The sequence below is a fragment of the Trachypithecus francoisi genome, unplaced genomic scaffold (assembly GCF_009764315.1).
Source record: "Trachypithecus francoisi isolate TF-2019V2 unplaced genomic scaffold, Tfra_2.0 Lachesis_group6, whole genome shotgun sequence".
Lineage (NCBI taxonomy): Eukaryota > Metazoa > Chordata > Mammalia > Primates > Cercopithecidae > Trachypithecus > Trachypithecus francoisi.
In genome coordinates, this window is record NW_022681471.1 from 113,226,217 (window position 1) to 113,246,497 (window position 20,281).

A 20,281-nucleotide genomic window follows, 5' to 3' on the forward strand; every position below is an offset into this window, starting at 1 on the left:
TTCACGTGTGTTTTCTTGTACTGCTTTCATAGCTTCCTTAACAAAATTAAAACGAAACAAAACAAAAAAACCTAATCCTTTGATGCGCAGGAATTTACTCTGGGGAAACTAATTTAGGATACCACTATGAATTCCCCCAACCCCAGCCGAGTTGCTAGTCACAGAAACCAGACATGAACAAATGAATAAAAGCCCGGACACTCAGCAGCACTGATTCCTTGACTATCTGCCTAGTCTCTTATCTCGTCAGGCATGTAGCTAGTACCAGATCACCCCTCTGATTCTGGATTTACCCATGCTGGTTAAATGGCAATGAGGGTGGTGGAGCACACACATTTCCTTCATCTAAACAACCTCTTGTCCATTAATGATTTGTTAATAAGTACTGCAAAACTCTGGAATCTTTGTTAAAAACTCTTACTTTTTCTACAGCAGGGTTTCTTAACAGGGACACTATTGGCATTTATTTTATATTTTTTGAAGACAGAGTCTCACTCTGTCACCCAGGCTGGAGTGCAGTGGCATTCTCTCAACTCACTGTAACCTCCGCCTCCTGGGTTCAAGCGATTCTCCTGCCTCAGCCTCCCAAGTAGCTGGAATTACAGGGGTAATGCCAGCACCTCTGGCTAATTTTTGTATTTTTAGTAGCTGGGGGGTGGTTTCACTATGTTGGACAGGCTGGTCTTGAACTCCTGACCTTAAGTGATGCACCCGCCTCAGCCTCTCAAAGTGCTGGGATTACAGGCAGGAGCCCCACGCCCGCCCCCCCGCCACCCCCCTTTTTTTTTGAGACAAGGTCTTACTCTGTCACCCAGGCTGGAGTGCAGTGGCCCAATCACAGCTTACCACAGCCTCAACTTCCCCAGCTCCAGTGATCCTCCCATCTCAGCCTCCTGAGTAGCTAGGACCACAGGTGTGCACCCCACACTCAGCTAATTTTTGTATTTTTGGTAGAGACCGGGTTTTGCCATGTTGCCCAGGCTGATGTTCAACTCCTGAGCTCAAGTGATCCACCCACCTCGGCCTCCCAAAGTGTTGAGATTATAGGTGTGAGCCCTTGGTACCCAGCACTATTGGCATTTTGGCCAAATAATTATTTGTTCTGTGGGGCTGTCTGTGCATTGTAGGATGTTTAGTGGCATTCCTGATCTCCCTCCACCCACCAGAACCCTCCCCCTTTCCTTTAGTTCTAGCTTCTATATTGATACAAGCAAACTACTTTCTTCCTTCTTTAGAAGAGGTATTTTATTTTGCTTTTTCTATTACACAGGATGTACTTCTTAAGTGTTAAAGTCAACATATACACAATATATTCTACAACTGAGCACTACTTTAACTGAAAAGGCAAAGAAATTACACTAAACAACAGCATCTGGTAGTATTTTGGGGAAAATAAAATGACTAAAATAGGTTTAAACTAGTACTATTAATCACCTAATATCAATACTACATAACCTAATACAGCTAAAATGCAAGATGTGTTAACATCCAAGAATACAACCAAAATTAAAACAAATAGCACCGATATAGCTTTTTTAAGCAGGAAAATACTTCACGTATGCATATAATTGTTCACTCTTTTCAAGTAAATCTTTCCCAAAGTTATCAACCTCCAGAAAAACCATACATAGACTTATGCATATTCCTAAAAGTATAAACATGAACATTTTGAATTTTTTTACAATTTTAAAAAAACATTATAAACAATAAATGAACATCCTATTTCTAAGAATGTGAAAAGTCCCATTTTAAACACAGTTTGTAAGAACCATCTCTTGATGTGAAGTCTATGAAGTCTACAGCTACTTTTTGTATTTTTAGTAGCTGGGGGGTGGTTTCACCATGTTGGACAGGCTGGTCTTGAACTCCTGACCTTAAGTGATCCACCTGCCTCAGTCTCTCAAAGTGCTGGGATTACAGGCAGGAGCCCCATGCCCAGTCCCCTTGTCACCCCCCGTTTTTTGAGACAAGGTCTTACTCTGTCACTCAGGCTGGAGTGCAGTGGCTCGATCACGGCTCACTGCAGCCTCAACTTCTCCAGCTCCAGTGATCCTCCCATCTCAGACTCCTGAGTAGCTAGGACCACAGGTGTGCGCTCCACACTCAGCTAATTTTTGTATTTTTGGTAGAGACCGGGTTTTGCCATGTTGCCCAGGCTGATGTTCAACTCCTGAGCTCAAGTGATCCATCCACCTCGGCCTCCCAAAGTGCTGAGATTATAGGTGTGAGCCCCTGCACCAGGCACTATTGGCATTTTGGCCAAATAATTATTTGTTCTGTGGGGCTGTCTGTGCATTGTAGGATGTTTAGTGGCATTCCTGATCTCCCTCCACCCACCAGATGCCAGTAGCACCCTCCCCCTTTTCTTTAGTTCTAGCTTCTGTATTGATATAAGCAAACTACTTTCTTCTTTCTTTAGAAAGAAGTTGCTTTTTCTATTACACAGAATGTACTTCTTAAGTGTTAAAGTCAACATACACACAATATATTCTACAACTGAGCACTGCTTTAACTGAACAGGCAGAGAAATCACACTAAACAGCATCTGGTAGTATTCTGGGGAAAATAAAATGACTAAAATAGGTTTAAACTAGTAGTATTAAATCACCTAATATCAATACTACATAACCTAATACAGCTAAAATGCAAGATGTGTTAACATCCAAGAATACAACCAAAATTAAAACAAATAGCACCGATATAACTTTTTTAAGCGGGAAAATACTTCGCGTATGCATATAATTGTTCACTCTTTTCAAGTAAATCTTTCCCAAAGTTATCAACCTCCAGAAAAACCATACATAGACTTATTAAGCATATTCCTAAAAGTATAAACATGAACATTTTGAATTTTTTACAAGTTTTTAAAAAACATTGTAAACAATAAATGAACTTCCTATTTCTAAGAATGTGAAAAGTCCCATTTTAAACACAGTTTGTAAGAACCATCTCTTGATGTGAAGTCTAAGAACTTTTCTCCTGTTGGGACCAAACTTTACAAAAACACGGTTACAGAACAAGCTATGGCATCTTAGCACTATTATCTTACGTCAAGGTTTACTTTTAAAAAAACTTTTAAATTGTACTTTTACTACTCTAACAAAACACGAACCTTAGATGTGTAGGATTCAGGTTTTTAAAACTCTTAGAAACAACATACAAAGCTTTGAGAGGCATATTTATTCCCTACCGCAGTCCTGGAAGATACTTCCCAAGTCTGAGAGGGGTCTTCTCCTTTTCACAGGCTGTTTTTGCTCTTCACATGCGTTAGGATGTGGGTTTTCAGGTTGGTTGACTGAGCGAACTTCCGATTGCAGACACCGAAGGGGCACGCGAAGGGCTTATCGCCGGTGTGGATGCGCAAGTGTGTGCGCAAATTGAAATCGAGGGAAAAGCGTTTCCCGCAGCCTTCGAATGTGCACTGGAAGGGCTTCTCGCCGGTGTGGACCAGGTGGTGTCGTTTCAGCTTTGAGCTCTCAATAAAAGCTTTGCCACATTCTGCACATACGTGGACTCTGGGCCCGTGGATGTGGAGATGTTTTCTCATGGCGGCGTAATCCCTGAACATCTTTTCGCAGCCACTATGAGAGCAAGGGACTGTTTTGGGAAGTTCTCCTTTGGACCTTTTGGGCTTCATTTTAGTAAATTCTGCCAGCTGTTTAGGATCTGAGAGATCAATGCCTGGTAATCCCTCGGGAGGAAGTTTCTTCCCTTTCAAGTACTCGGAATAATCAGGTGGGTTTTCAGCCTGGCCTTCACCCACTGCCCCTTGGTCATTGTTATCGTTAGGGGACCACACAGTCACGGACAACTCACCCTCGAGCCTTTTGATCTGCACTCGCTTCTGCTCCCACTTCCTGCTGCCCTCGTTGGAGCTGCTGCCCGCCGGCGCGGCCTCAGTGCTGGTGGCACTCTTGCTGCTGGGCGTTTTGCTGGGCTTTTTGCTGCGCTTTTTGCTGTGGCTCTGGGTTGATGTCGATGCCGCCGAGGCTGACAGAGAGGCCAGGGTCAGCTGGAAGTGCTCGTCCTCGGTGCTATCCGGGATGGTCAACGGGTCCTCCAAGTCGTTGCCCAGCAGGTTGTCTGAGCCGTAATAGCCCACCACTTCCTCTTGTGTCTGCACCATGAGCATTTCCTGGTCGTGGTCGCCATAGCCCGTGCTCATGAAAAGCGGCTGCAGCGCGATCAGAGGCGGATGGTTGTGGCCACCATAGATCCAATTGCCATCGACATCCTCGTACTGGATGCTTTCCATCGGAATGTCCACCATAGGAAGGGGCTCCACATTGATGTCCTGGAGCCCCACAATATCTGCCGGAATCTCCGGGTCTTGTGTAATGCAGAAATCTTCGTTGGAGGCCATGGCTGAGAGTTAGGTTAGCAGCAACAGGAAGACCGTGGAAAAAAGAACGCTGAGGGGAGTGAGGTGGCAGCTGCAGAGAAAGGCTGGAGCGCAGAGAAAGGCGCGAGCTGCAGAAAAAGGCGCGAGCTGCAGAGAAACGCGCGAACTGCAGAGAAACGCGCGAACTGCAGAGAAACGCGCGAGCTGCAGAGAAACGCGCGAGCTGCAGAGAAAGGCGCGAGTCTGGGGAAGGCACGAGCCTGAGTAAGGCGCGAGCCTGAGGAAAGCACGAGCGGCTGAGGCGGAAGGCGCAGGTGCTTCTGGGATACCACACGCATGCGCCTAGGCAACTGGCGCGTCTAGCGGCCCGAAAAACACGTGCACGTGCACACGTACACACGCACATGCCCACGTACCCACGCACATGCCCACGTATTCACGTGCGCCGCCCTGCAGCCCCGCCCAGGTATTGTTTTTCGAATATTTCGTAAGCAGGCTCTTTACTGATTTTTTATGTATTTCATTTCAGTTGATTTTCATGTCTTCCCCTCCTTTCCATCCCATATAACAGTATCTGCCAAAAAAGCCTACTCCTTTTATGCTTTTCTTCTTATTTAATTGCACTAACACGACATTTAATATCAGTAATAGTTGATAGTAGAATTTGTCTTCTCCTTTAATAGGAGTGCTAAGTGTTGTGCTATTATGATGTATGCAGCTATTCCTACTTTTACTAAGGATTTTTTATTTTTGGAGACGGAGTCTCGCTCTGTCGCCCAGGCTGCAGTGCAGTGGCACGCGATCTCGGCTCACTGCAACCTCCGCCTCCTGAGTTCGAGCGATTCTCCTGTTTCAGTCTCCAGAGTAGCTGGGATTACAGTCGCCGGCCACCACACCCGGCTCTTTTTTTTTTTTTTTTTTCGTATTTTTAGTAGAGATGGGGTTTCACCGTGTTAGCCAGAATGGTCTCGATGTCCTGACCTTGTGATCCACCTGCCTCAGCCTCCCAAAATGCTAGGATTACAGGCGTGAGCCACCGCTCCTGGCCAGGATTTTTTAAAGTATTAATGGATGTTGAATTTTGTTAAAGACTGTCTTAATATCTTCTGAGATGAATTTTTTTCCCCCTAATGGCAAATAATATTTATCACATTCAAACAGATTTCAACCACCAGTGTATTCTTGATAGGTCATGTGTCTGTAGGTTGTTTTGTGTTTCACCAGATGTCCTAATCAGTGTTGTATTTGGCTTTAAGAAAAAAATCTTAGTTTCCTTCTCTATGTGATCTGGAAAGTTTATACTAAATTTGAATTTAAAAGGAAAGTTTTTCATTCAAGGTATGAAAGAATTCCACATAGGAAAGGGCATTCTTGGCTAGACGCAATAATCCCACACCTGTAATCCCAGCACTTTGGGAGGCTGAGGCAGGAGGACAGGAGTTCGAGACCAGCCTGGCCAACATGATGAAACCCATCTCTACTAAAAATACAAAAATTAGCCGGGTGTGGTGGCTCGTGCCTGTAATCCTAGCTACTCGGGAGGCTGAGGCAGGAGAATTGCTTCAATCTGGGAGGTGGAGGCTGCAGTGAGCCTAGATCACGCCACTGCACTCCAGCCTGGGCAACACAGTGAGACTCCATCTCAAAAGAAAGGGCATTCTTTATCAACTTCCTTAATTTCTCCCATTATAATTATTTGCCTATTTAGATTTTTTTGCTTGCCTCTTGGGTTAATTTCAGCTATTTTTATTTTCTTATATTTATACAGGTTTTTGAATTTTTTTGTGGAGATGAGCAAAGAACACTTATAATTGTTTTTATTTTCTCTGTTATAAATTGTCATTCACAATCTGATTGCTAATTGTCTTTAGATGCTTTTTCTCATTGTTCGACCTTTTTTTTTTTTTAAGAGCACTTGGATTTAACAGATCTAGTTTTGTTTTTTCTAATTTATTATTTTCTGCCTATATCCTTACTAATTATGTCATCATTTCTTATTTTACAGTTCTTTTCTTAAGTTGAATAGTTAACTGATCTATTTCCATTTGTAATTGCATAACTGCCTAAGGCAGTGCATTTTTCTTTTAGCAAAACTTTAAACATTATCTCAGTAAAATGATTTCATCATCATAATTTTTAAACCTACTGAAATCACAGGTTTGAATTAAATTGATCCAAGGTGTGATTAAGATAAATTTCTAAATTTCAGGTAGTTTTTACTTAGTTTGCTAGTCTTCTCTTGGGAATTTACTGAGACTTTAAGTCACATGGGCATTTGAAAAAAAATATTGTCTTCTGTGTTCATGGTATAGAGTTTGACATACCTATTTTTACCTTAGCCTAACTTTTTTATACTTATCTGCCATGTATTAAAAGGTGAGTCTTTTTAATACCTTTCTGTTTCTTCTTATACTTTTCCCACTTTTGTTTTGCTCTGATGGTTTGTTACTTGATACAGTAAGATTTACAAATGTTGTATTTTCATTGTGGCTTATATTCCTTATTATTGTTAAATGGCCCCCAATGTCTGACATAATGCTTTTGGTCCTATTTTCTGTCCCCATTTGCATGTTATGTTCTGCTCATCATTTTACTTTCAATATTTTTGAGTAATTATTTAGACAGATTTAGTTTGTACATCACACATTTGGGACATGTTTTAAATACAAACTAAGGGCATCTTTCTTTCAGTAGGTGAGCTTGTTTTTTTGTTTTTTGTTTTTTTTTTTTTTTTTTGAGGCGGAGTCTTGCTCTGTCGCCCAGGCTGGAGTGCAGTGGCCGGATCTCAGCTCACTGCAAGCTCCGCCTCCCGGGTTCATGCCATTCTCCTGCCTCAGCCTCCCGAGTAGCTGGGACTACAGGCGCCCGCCACCTCGTCCGGCTAGTTTTTTGTATTTTTTTTTTTTGAGACAGAGTCTCGCTCTGTCGCCCAGGCTGGAGTGCAGTGGCGCGATCTCGGCTCACTGCAAGCTCCGCCTCCCGGGTTTACGCCATTCTCCTGCCTCAGCCTCCCGAGTAGCTGGGACTACAGGCGCCCGCCATCTCGCCCGGCTAGTTTTTTGTATTTTTTAGTAGAGACGGGGTTTCACTGTATTAGCCAGGATGGTTTCGATCTCCTGACCTCGTGATCCGCCCGTCTTGGCCTCCCAAAGTGCTGGGATTACAGGCTTGACCACCGCGCCCGGCCAGGTGAGCTTATTTCATTTATATTTATTGACAAAATAAATGTGTTTTGGTCTTAAATTCATTACCATGGTTTATCTTTTGATATAGGGTCTGTTTTCTTTGGTCTGTGTTTCATGCTTTCACTGTGATAACTTGAAAAGTTTATGTGTGTTTTTAGATCTTGTTTACATTTACAATCTTAAGTGATATACTCAAGCCTCTATTTCTTGATTTATCAAGTTCAGGCAGATGTCCTCTCCACTATGAAGTTGAGGAAATTAGTATTTACATTTCCTGTTTTTGTTTTTCCCACCTTCAATTTTTTGTTGTTGTTGTTAGTTTGAGAATTCTAATTCCACACTTGCTTAGCCTCAGTTATTCCATTAAAAGTGATGCAGGGTTGTGATGAATTTGTCTTATGTCAGTTTCACTCAGCTGGAACTGCGGTTCCATCTCCAAGGGATTCTGTTTCTCTGACTGAACTCTGACAGTGCTAGAGTTCACTACCCATCCTTTCATAACCCTTCTTCTCCATTCCTGGATACTTTTGATTTATCTCTTAGTCAATTCTTCATGTTCTCCCTTGATTTGATGCAAATTTCATTCTATTTCAGCTGAGTTGACATTCTGCATAGTATGTGAGTTTATGTTGTGGACAAAACAAAGTTTTCTTCTGTTTTTAAATTTTTAAAAATTAATTTATGTTGTTTTTAGTTGGTTTTAAGGAAGAAACTGGAATGTAAATTATTTTACTCCTCTACTTTTGAGGGGGTCTTATAAACTGAAGTTATTAACCAAAAGATAATGTATTGTCATTTGTGATATATTTTCCAAAAACCATTTACCATAGAAAATCAAAACTAAAAGCACAGATGAATATTAAAACAAAATTAAGTCTCTTACCTGCACAAAATATCCTTAGCTGCTGGACTGGTGATATAAGTTGCAAATGAGTGGTGAACAGATCAACAAATGCTCCAGGATAAATAATGAAGAGAAAAATCCCAAAGCCATTAAATCGGACTTGTTCCCTAAGAAATCACATAAGAAAAAGGAGTTTACTAATATTATTATATTTATCAAATTAATAGTGTACATAATCTTAAAACTTTTCCCTGTAATTTGAATTCTTGCTTAAAAAACAAAAAGTCCCTCTGAACAGCCAAAAAATTATATCTATACTATATATAATCTTAATTTTATAATAATATACAGATTTGGTTATCTGTGAAATTGAATTTTGTAACATAGGGCATACTGAAATAGACATCACTTCAAAATTTTTAGAAACCAATGTGTTGAGCAAATAATTGAAGTTAGTCACATATATACAGAAATGGCTTTTATGAGAAACTAAATGAAAAACATTTTTATGGTTTACTCTGAATTATTATCAGAGAAGGACACAGGAGACTATATAATTCAAGTAAATTACCTAATAACTTGTATTTGTCTTAGCAATTATAAATAATGGTAGAGATCTATCTAGGTGTATTCCTATCAAGCTAACGTTAAGTATTATTAAGTATATTAAGTTTAAACATGCATAATGCTCAGATTGTCCTTAAGAGAACCAGTTTTTTCAGCAGGTTTTGCTCTCCATATTAAGAAAAAAAAAAAGAACTTTTTTTATCACTTCATTTTCCAAAAACTAATATTTAAGTCTCATAAAACCAAACAGGCCCCCTAGAAAAAAGTATCACCTAAATATATTGTGCTGTTGCTTAATACTAAATATATAAGACAGCTGTACAGTTCATTTTTTTTCTTGGCAGTTGGGATTTAAAAAAAAATTACCCAAGTTATTTTTACAAACATACTGTAAATTGTTAAGCTATTATTAACGATGTGTCTGTAGGTAAAATCCTAAAGGTTGCAAAGCTAAAAACATGGAAGCAGAGGTGAAGGAGATTTAAAAAGAAAAAGAAACCCAGCAGCCACCACTTTAAGCCACTATTGTGCACACCTGTGTAATAGTATATGCTCTGTCAAGATGAGGATTTATTGCCAATAAATAGACTCTTGTTCATAAACAACTGGAAAGTAATAAGAAGTGATTACATCTTCTCTTCCGAAACAGAGGTTTTTAACCTTTTCTCTGGTCCACACACCGAAAGGATAAAACACATTCCTATTAGAATGCTTGCTAATTATGGCAGTAATTAGCAATGGAGGTAGCAGGGGAGTTGTGACGTGGCCCTCTCCCCATCATGATTTTGTATGCGTTATAGGATTCTAAATGCTTAGGTATAGTTACAGTGATACATTTGGGAAGCCAAGACCAAGAACAGAGCGTGATACTCAAAGCTAGTCCCAGGTCTCATCTTATCTTCCACTTGGGTTTCCAGATAGAGTATGATATTTGTTAAACTCAGTGCTTTCAGTTTTCGTGCTCTAGCCAGCAGAGGACATAAGCAGAAGCAGGAAATTATTTCAGCTGATAAGTCAAATAAAGTTCTAAGGTGAGTGGGTTTTGAGTACAGTGGTTATCATTCTGACTCCATGATGAACAGAAAGATTGGCTTTCAGGATTTGGTAAAAAAACCTTTGAGGCATCATGAGGATAACCACGCTGGCAAAGGCAAAGGATAGAAAGACCCTGATTACAGATATGCCCGTGGTTAACAGAGCATATTCATCAACATATTAATCTTCTCTATAAAAAAAGAAGCTTCCTCAAAGTAACAAATGATGGCTATGCACTAGGCAATAGCCACAGAAAGAAAAATAGTGAAGTATCAAATGTAGCAGATTTTAGTAATAAATCCTCCTAAAAGCTTTTTTTTGCATGTAGTACGAAGAAAAAGGTAAATATCATTACCTAATAGCTGCTATCCCATGTCCAATTTCATGTACAACACCACTAATGAGAACTGCCGCGAAGAAATAGGTCAGTTGATTGACGGGTAAATTTATACCAGGAACCTGTTCATAGACACAATATGGCAGCAATTATCAGTGGGGGTGCAGGGGAGTCCCACTTGGGCACTAAGATACATGATGTTCATTCTGTATTAAACCTTCAAGCTGAATGTTCTACAAACTAAAGGTAATATGACAATGGTTCACTTCTCCATTTCTATCATAATAAAAAGCAAAAACACTATTTCATTTTTCGAACTAGCCAGTTTCTCTGGAACAAGCACAACACCAATCTAAAGAGAATGGGAAACACCAGGTTAAACAGTTGAAACTTTAGCTTCCTGGAGTCTTCACCATGGGAAAGAATGAGGGAGCCCAGCAAAGTGCCAAGGAATGCAGGGTGACAGTGAAGCAGGCAGCAGCTGACCCACCCTCAAAGGCTGGATGCCTGATTTGGGAATGCTTGTTAAAATTCCTAGACCTTCCTCTGAAATGTTATTGCAAGGTTCCAAGTACTTGTGTTGATTAATATAGGAACCCCATATTATTAATCAGCGAGTTTCATTTTAATATCCTCAAGTTATAGGTGAGTTGGTAATGAAAGCTGTTCTAATAGGGATCCTGATCAGTGTGGGAGCATCATACCCTTCTATTCCATCAGTTGGTCTACTATGTTGGTCAGAAAAATAGTGTGAAAGATACACAAATACATTAAAATTGAAACTTAATGTCGAAATTAAGGCATTTGGAACATATAGACATATTACAAACATATGAAGCAGGAGTTGTCTTACAATCATGTGCTCCTAAAATGTGCAGTTACGTATTATTGCATACACAAGGGAAGATAAGAGCTGCACAGCAATTTATTTTAGATAGCAAAGATATATTCTCATAAGTAATCACTCCCAAGTTATGTCATCTGCTAAAGAGAGACAATAAATTAGGCTAAGTGGGATACACCAGGCTCAGGAATACCATTTACATACTGAGAATCTATTTCTTACAGTCCAGGAGTTGGAACCTAAAAGGTATCATTCTGGAGGAAATTTCTGCTTTCTTTTATAATTATTATATTAATTATAAAAAAATATGTTTAAAGCAGGAAAACTGGAAAATTCAAAGCTAAACAGAAGCCTAAAATTCTGCTCCCCAAACATACATACACATACAAAACCATTCTGAATCATTCTGATGTGTGTCCTTCTAGTCTTTTCCTGTACACATATATTTAAAAACTATACTTTTATTATAAATCTGGTTTTGAAATTTGCCCCTTCATTTAACAGTATCACAGACATCTTCCCATGAGTATTTTCTATTTCAATATGATTTTTAATAGCTACACTGTGTTCTATGGAATAAACTGTTGGGCATTTAATTGTTTTAAAAGTTTCTGCTCTTATAAATAATGTGATGAAGATATTTGGACACACACACACCTAAATATTTTGGAGGAAGAAATTCTTAGATGAGCATACTTGCTAAGGGATTGGGCTCTTGAGACATATTATGGGTTTGAGGTCCTGTCTCTATCTGTTAACTAGCTAAATGACCTCAGGAAAGTTGGCATTATTCCTCCAACATTCCTATTTTCTCATCATTAAAATGGAAATAACCACATTTGCACAAAAGGGTAATTTTGAGGATTAGATGAGCTAATCTTTGTCCAGTGTTTAATGTTATGCCTCACAGAGAGGGTATTAAATGCTATTATTACACAAAATTTAAAAGATTTTGATACATATCATCAAATTGTACTCTAAAAGCAGACCCTTCCATAATGTTGGGCAAGCTCATTTTATTCAAATCTGCAATGTGATTTACATTTCTTTGACCATTTGTAAAGCTGAACTTTCTCTGTACTTTTGACTTTTTTTTGGTCTTTCTGCGAGTTGCCTACTGATGACCTGACTTGTTTTCTCCTAAAGTATTCATCTTTTTCTTACTCATCTGTAAGATCACTTCAAATATCAGCATTGGTCCTTTGTAATACATGACATAAATGTATTCCACAGTTTGTTTGCCTTTTAATTTTACTTTGTTTTTAGTTTTTGATATATAAAATTTAGGTAATCAAATCTATTAGTATTCATGGTTTCCTACAACACCAAGAGTGAACCCTAATGTAAACTATGGGTGGTGATGACATATTCACGTCTGTTCATCATTGTAAGGGGGAAACCTCTGTACCTTCTTAATTTTGCTGTGAATCTAAAACTGCTCTAATAAAGTATTTAAAAAATAAAAAATAAAGGTGTTACTGTTACATAAAAAATATTCATGGTTTCTACTATTCACTGTATGTCTTCCTCATTCTATGTTCATAAAAATGATAACCTGGCTTTTTTCTTTCAAGGTCTTTTATGGTTTCGAGTTTTAATTTTAATTCAACTGGAATTTATTTTTGTGGACACAGAGAAATCTCATCTAAAAAGCCTCCTTTAATAACTGAAGATTCAAACAATGCTGCTTGAATCATTTTCTAAATTCCATTAATTCCAAGTGTCCTTTCTCTAGTTATGAAACTAGTTATAATCATTTTTGTTGTTGTTATTTTATTTATATATATTTTTTGAGATGGAGTCTCGCTCTGTAGCCCAGGCTGGAGTGCAGTGACGCGATCTCAGCTCACTGCAAGCTCCGCCTCCCAGGTTCACGCCATTCTCCTGCTTTAGCCTCCCGAGTAGCTGGGACTACAGGCGCCCGCCACCACGCCCAGCTATTTTTTTTTTTTGTATTTTTAGTAGAGGCGGGGTTTCACTGTGTTAGCCAGGATGGTCTCGATCTCCTGACCTTGTGATCCGCCCACCTTGGCCTCCCAAAGTGCTGGGATTTCGCTCTTGTTGCCCAGGATGGAGTGCAATGGTGCGATCTTGGATAACTGCAACCTCTGCCTCCCAGGTTCAAGCAGTTCTGCCTCAACCTCCCAAATAGCTGGGACTACAGGCACACGCCACTACACCCGCCTAATTTTGTATTTTTAGTAGAGATGGAGTTTCACCACATTTCCTAGGCTGGTCTCGAAATCCTGACCTCAGGTGGTCCGCCCACCTCCGCCTCCCAAAGTGTTGGGACTACAAGCGTGAGCCACCGCGCCCCGCAGAAACTAGTTATAATCATTTTTAATGTGTGCATAATATCTAATTGAATGAGAATCCAATAATTTAACCACTCCTCAGATATTTTGGTTGCTTTTAATTCTTCATAATAATAAATAATGTTAGGCTAAAGAGCTTAATGAATACTATTTTTTCTGTATTTGAAAGTGTTTCCTTAAGCTAGAGTCCCAGATATGGAGGTAAAGAGTCAAAGGAAATGGATGTTTATAATGTTCATTATCTGAAATTCTCTTTACTTGGACCCTATTGAGCAACTTCTTTCAAGAACTTCTATGTCCTTTTTTATACACCTGCTCCATTCCCAAGTTGTCAGACATCTTTCCGGTATTACACTTTTCTCTGACCCCTCTCTAAATTTACATACTTAAGATTGTCATACATACCCTCTATATCACAAAATATCCTGGTTACCTTAATTTCAAATAAATCAGTAAGCTTGGTCCAATAGGATATTTCTTCCTTCTCTTTATTATTTTCTGCATGTACTAGTGAGTGAGATAAAGTAGGAATTTGAATGTGTGATAATACCAACAGATGGTAGGTCTTATTTGTTGGCAACAGTACACGATTGCCCATCTGTCTCTGCCATGATTCACACAGGGTATTAGATGTACCGGAATACTGAATACAGAATACTTTCAACAACACAGAGTGCCATGGTTTGGAGAATCAATACTGAACAAGGCTGTCGGGAATTATAGGGTAAACAGAAGGTATGTTACCTAAGCGACAAGAGCTCATGTCAAAGTCAGGATTCATAACATTCTTAAACTTATACATGAATATGCATGGTGGGCTCCAGAGGGCAGCTGACTTCTTAATGGTTCCAAAGCACGGCTCTCCTAATAGAGCTGATATTTTTGTGAGCACTATGAATAAACTGAGTGGTAGAGAAGAAATAATTTCTTCCCTAAACAACATTTTGCCATTCTAATTCAGGCAGGCAGATAAGCCAATGATCATATTTTCTCCACCTGGCTTCTTTCTGTCTTATCCTCTTTCTTGGTGAACAATAACCAATCATGTAACCTGAGTCATTCTAAACTTTTCCTTCTCCCTCCAGTCTCACATTTAATTCATCACCAAGGTCTGAGAATTCCACTCCAAAAGGTCACTTGAATCCATCCCCTTCATTCTCCTTGCCACTAATTTTAGATCTTTATCACTTCTAAAATAAATTACTGCTCTTAAATGATCTCCACAGCTTCAGTCTAATGACTTTGGTCCATTTTGTATAGACTTGCTACCTACAGGTAAAATATAAACTTCATAACCTAGACCCTATCTGTATCTCTCACCTTATTTCCTGCACTATCCTGTTCTCTTGCCTCCAGTCCCACCTATCCTCCCAGCATATACCTAGAGGTATAAAACTGTAAGTAAAATTATTTATAGTTTCTTGAAGAATTATCTACCTCTCTTAAAAGTAGAGCATAGGCCGGGCGCAGTGGCTCATGCCTGTAATCCCAGCCCTTTGGGACGTCAAGGCAGGTGGATCACCTGAGGTCGGGAGTTCAAGACCAGCCTGATCAACATGGAGAAACCCCGTCTCTATTAAAAATACAAAATTAGCCGGGCGTGGTGGCGCATGTCTGTAATCCCAGCTACTCGGGAGGCTGAGGCAGGAGAATCGCTTGAACCTGGGAGGCGGAGGTTGTGGTGAGCTGAGATCGTGCCATTGCACTCCAACCTGGGCAACAAGAGCAAAACTCCGTTTCAAATAATAATAATAATAATAATAGAGCATAATGTCCATAGGCTCTAAGATCAGTGATGATGGATCTACTAGTTATGAGTTGTGACCACAGGCAAGTGACTTAACATGTCTGTGCCTCGATTTTCTTATCTGTAAGGCAGGGAATGTTTGCTGAAGAAATAAATAATTTATTCTGAGGCCTCACCTGGTAAATCTTTTTAATCTCTAAGAAAGAGCTATGGCCATAGGAGAGATTATTGTTTTCTACAAATGACTTCTAAATCTTTCCAGTGACCCAGCCTAGTAGAGGCCACAAAGAGACAGAAAAAAAAAAAACCCAATCTGTTACTAATCCTAGTCTACTCTATTAATAAGAACACGATTAAAAACAACATCCATGACTCATGGAAATGGGAACTATAAATGTAAAAATGTGACATAAAAGTGAGCCAATATAAAGCCCCCTTCCAAACTTTGGAGACATCAAATGATAAGGTATAGGTCTACACATGAGTTTTAAAGGAGTACAACTCAGCACATTATTCTTCATATTGAGAAATCACAGTGACCACTCAGAAAGGTCTTATATCTTTAATTAAACGGATATTATTGGTTAGGCTCTGAAGGCCATGAAAAGGAAAAGGAAACACTTTGCATAGAATTAGAATGCAATTTACTTATACATTATAGAGATCTTAAATCAGCATGCTTATTCTTTGAAAGTAACAATCATTTAACATCTTAAAAAGACATTCAGTCACATATCTGTGTAATTGCTGACAGTCTTAACGATGGTTCATTTGTTCTCTGTTACCATTAATACTACAGCTACTACCAAATATTTCAACAATTCCTTGCTGTATTCTTATTAATTTTTTTGTGTAAGCAGGTAATTGAAAATTATTAGACTTTTAATTTATTTTCATATTATATTATGGATAGGAGTTACACTAGGTCAGAAGTGATATCTTGCATCTCTATTTCGATAGTTATTTAAAGCAAAAAGACGATACTTACCACAACTTGTAACACCTGTTCATTGTGAAGCGAGGAGGAGGAAGAGGAAGATGATGAAGAAGAGGAAGAGGAAGAAGAGGAGGAAGAGGAAGAGGAGGAAGAATAAGAAGAGGGAGAGTCAGCCATCATTTGTGCCAAAGTCTGCATCAGCGTTTTTCCAAGGAGAAAAAATGAGCTAAACATGGCAATTACACCAAACACCATTCCAAAATTGAACCTGTCAAAAGGAAAAAAAATTATGTTAATTTACAATTTTTCTCAATTCATGGACTAGCAAACTCACTGACCAGCCACATTTCATAGCTTTAAAATAATGGCTAAAAAATTTCAATAACTCTGCCTCTTTTTCCTACATGAACTTCAAATATTTGACTGAAGCATGAGCTTAGTTTAAGCAGTTTTATAATTTATAATTCTCTGATAACTGAAGAATCTGAATATCATTCCCAGTGAAAAAGTTTGTTTCCTCTCATGCACTTGCTCATTTACATAACGTTGTTTTGATCTTGTCCTTATATCGTTATGAAAGCCCTTTTGACGTTATAGACATCCATCCTTTTTCATCTACCTCTTCTATTGTCTGCATTGTATTTCAGCTTTACTTTGTGATAAAATGAGCTTAAATATTAACATGGCACAATTTAATAATAGTTTCTTTTTTCTATTGTTTTAATAATTAGAAGCTACCCTTCTATAGTGGAGATAATCGGCCATGTTTTCTAACTTTGATAAGTTGTGCTTTTCAAGGAACTTGTTTACTTCATTAAAACTGTCAAATTTATAGGCATAGAATTTTCTTAATAGTCTTACTATGTTCTTTTTTTTTTTGAGACAGTGTGTTGCTTTGTCACCCAGGCTGGAGTGCAGTGGCGTGATCTCAGCTCACTGCAAGCTCCGCCTCCTGGGTTCATGCCATTCTCCTGCCTCAGCCTCCTGAGTAACTGGGACTACAGGCGCCCGCCACCACGCCCAGCTCATTTTTTGTATTTGTAGTAGAGACCACCGTGTTAGCCAGGATGGTCTCGATCTCCTGACCTCGTGATCCGCCTGCCTCGGCCTCCCAAAGTGCTGGGATTACAGGCGTGAGCCACCACGCCCGGCAGTCTTACTATGTTCTTAATGTCTATAGAATCTGTAGTAATGTCCTCTTTTCAATTCCAATTTTTCTTTTTGAGATAGGGTCTCACTCTGTCACCCAGGCTGGAGTGCAGTGGCACGGTCACAGCTCATTGCAGCCTTGACCTCCCAGGGCTCAGGTGATCCTCCCAACTCAGCCTCCCAAGTAGCTGGGACTACAGACCCAAGCCACCATGCCTGGCTAAGTTTTATATTTTTTGTAGAGATGGGGTTTCACCATGTTACCCAGGCTGGTCTCGAACTCCTGGGCTGAAGCATGGGACACTGTGCCTGGCCTCAATTCTCATTTTTAATTACTTATGTTTCTTTTTTCTTCATCAGTCATGGTAGGGATTTATAAATTAATATTTTCTATTTATTTATTTATTTAAGACAGGGTCTTGCTCTGTCACACAGGCTGCAGTGCAGTGGTGTGATCTTGGCTCTCTGCCAACCTCTGCCTCCTGAGTTCAAGCAATTCTTGTGCCTTGGCCTCCCGAGTAGCTGGGACCACAGACGTATGCCACCATGCCCGGCAATTTTTGTATTTTTAGTAGAGACAGGGTTTCACCATGTTGACCAGGCTGGTCTTGAACTCCTGGCCTCAAGCAGTCCACCTGCCTTGGCCTTCCAAAGTGCTGGGATTACAGGTGTGAGCCACTGCACCTGGCCCAATTAATATTTTCAAAGAACCAACTTTTGGCTTTGCTGATTTTCTCTATTGTGTATTTTCTATTTCACTGATTTCTGTTCTTATCTTTATTATATCCTTTTTTCCACTTTGTATGCTTTGATCTGCTATTGCATTTTCTGCTAACTCTGATGATCTGATTGTTTACATTTACCTCTAATCCATTTGGGGCTAAATTTTTAACAAAAAGAAATTTAGACCATGCCACCCCTGACCCTCACATTCGCTCATCTACAGAACCTGCCAGTATCTTGGGTGTCCCAGAGATCATTATGAAGCCCCTAATCATAAATTGCCATAAATGCCTTGATTTTTAATGTATGCAAGCCCCAATGATACGATCCCATAAGGTTATATAAAACCAGAAAGTTTTAATATTGTCAATATTTTAAAACTCAGAAAACTGCAAAGTGATGGAAATAGTTAATTTAACAAGCTGTCTGTAGTGATCACTTAATGATTAACTTAAACCAAACAAAAAAAGATGAAGAATACCATTGATAAAGCATCCTTGCTTTCCGCCGTCCCCAACTGTAAAAGGCACGATTGAAAATAGCAGTTTGCCATCTTATGTGGAAAGGGGAGATGCTCAATCCGTTGTTTTCCAGCCAGTCTTCATAAGAATGTTTAAAATAGACAGATGACTAAGAGAGAAAGAAAAGTTCTTAATCACTCAATTTTGAAGAACAATTTATAATGTGTAAGAAAATAACACAAAGTATTTTCTAGAGGAAATCAAGATGCTGACTGCCCAAATGTTTATAATCTTGAAGCTTTATGTTTATTCTTCACAATATTAAAGGTCACAGACCTAACTGGTCTACTGAGATTAGGGTCTGGTAAACTATGGGCAGCAGGCCAAATCCAAACTACAGACTGTTTTCACACAACTTGTGAGCTAAGAATAGTTTTCACATTTTTAAGGGATTATAAAAATACAATAAAAACCAAAAATATGCGACAGAGACCCTGTGTGGGCCAAAAAGCCTAAAATACTTACCACCAAGCCCTTTACAAAAAGTTTGCTGACCCCTGCTTAGAACAGTGTTGTCCAATAGAAATATAATGTGAGCCACAAATGTAAGCCACATATATAACTTTACATTTTCTAACAGCCAAATTTTAAATATTAATTTTCATATACTTTTACCCCAAAATCCAAGATATTTCAACATGTAATCAACATATACTATTGTTGAGATACTTTACTTTTTGGGGGGTACTAATTCGTTGAATTTCAACATCAACTTTATACTTACAGCACATCTCAGTTTGGACTGGCTCTGATCAAAGGCTCAATAACCACATGTAGCTAATAGCTGCCATATTGGACAGCACTGGTCTAGAAGCCTTGTGTTATAATTTTAAAAAACCCAACCAATCCAAGAGAAGGGACAGTTGCAATCAGGGCTTGCTTGCTTCTTCTGAGCAACAACCCTAGAAGTCAGGCCAACCTTGATCATGTAAAAAGTAAAAAACTTATCTAAAACCATCTTGGGCTCAGTAATGTCCCTTAAATTCTCTGGGGTTGTGGGAATAGCTGCTTATACACAGCCCCAACACGAGTTTTACCTTTAGGGAAGTTTGAAGTCCTTGACTAATATAGGATTTTGGATGACATAAGGCTGTGTTATATATCTGACTCAGTTACAGTAAGTACAGCAGTAAGTATTGTCATATTGATGCCCACCCATGTGAGAAACTTATCTGTCCAAGAAGGAAATCTTAGCCCTATCATAGTCTTAAAAAATGACCATAGTCTAAGTATAGGTAGCTGTTTGCTTTGGATCTGTAATGTTATCTGCTCCCAGTCTTCCGGTAGTTAAATTTTAAGTCTGCTTGTTTTCCAAGACTAGGAAAAGGAGTGACACACTTCTCCAACAGATGTCTATGCAGAAACCCTAGAAAAACCGAGGATGGATCAGCAGACCAAGCTGGAAGCAGAGAAACTAAAGGTGCAGGCTCCTAAAAGTTGAGGTCTCTCCATTTCGAAACATGCAGATACTCTGAGTGGGTGTTAGGTCTTTTGCTCAGAGGATGGTGCACTCTTAAGGAGCTAGGGGTTGTCACTGAAACCAGTGACAGCTTGGGTTTTTTTTTCCACATATGCAACATGAAGAAATCATGTGGCTTTGTGTGTGTGTCTTACTATGTTGCTCAGGCTGGCCTGGAACTCCTGGCCTCAAGCGATCCTCCCGCCTCTTCCTCCCAAGTAGCTGAGACTACAGGCTGCACCACCATCCCTGGCTCATGTGGCTTTTTCAAACAAC

The 20,281-nt window shown here is 39.4% G+C and overlaps 1 protein-coding gene across 4 annotated transcripts in view; it reads right to left on the minus strand.

Moving 5' to 3' along the window:
- Nucleotides 1-20,281, minus strand: part of LOC117077330 (membrane-bound transcription factor site-2 protease) — a 60,804-nt gene that overhangs the window by 38,560 nt on the left and 1,963 nt on the right. For 2 of the 4 annotated variants that reach the window (XM_033200997.1, XM_033200998.1), the window contains exons 2-5: nt 18,507-18,655; nt 16,205-16,421; nt 10,329-10,432; nt 8,411-8,538 (exon numbers count right to left, since the gene is read on the minus strand). In XM_033200997.1, the coding sequence (XP_033056888.1) occupies nt 8,411-8,538; nt 10,329-10,432; nt 16,205-16,421; nt 18,507-18,655 (598 nt within the window). Of the gene's footprint in view, nt 1-2,227; nt 4,413-8,410; nt 8,539-10,328; nt 10,433-16,204; nt 16,422-18,506; nt 18,656-20,281 lie in introns of those variants that run through there. The other 2 variants (XM_033200996.1, XM_033200999.1) reach the window with 2 other exon arrangements.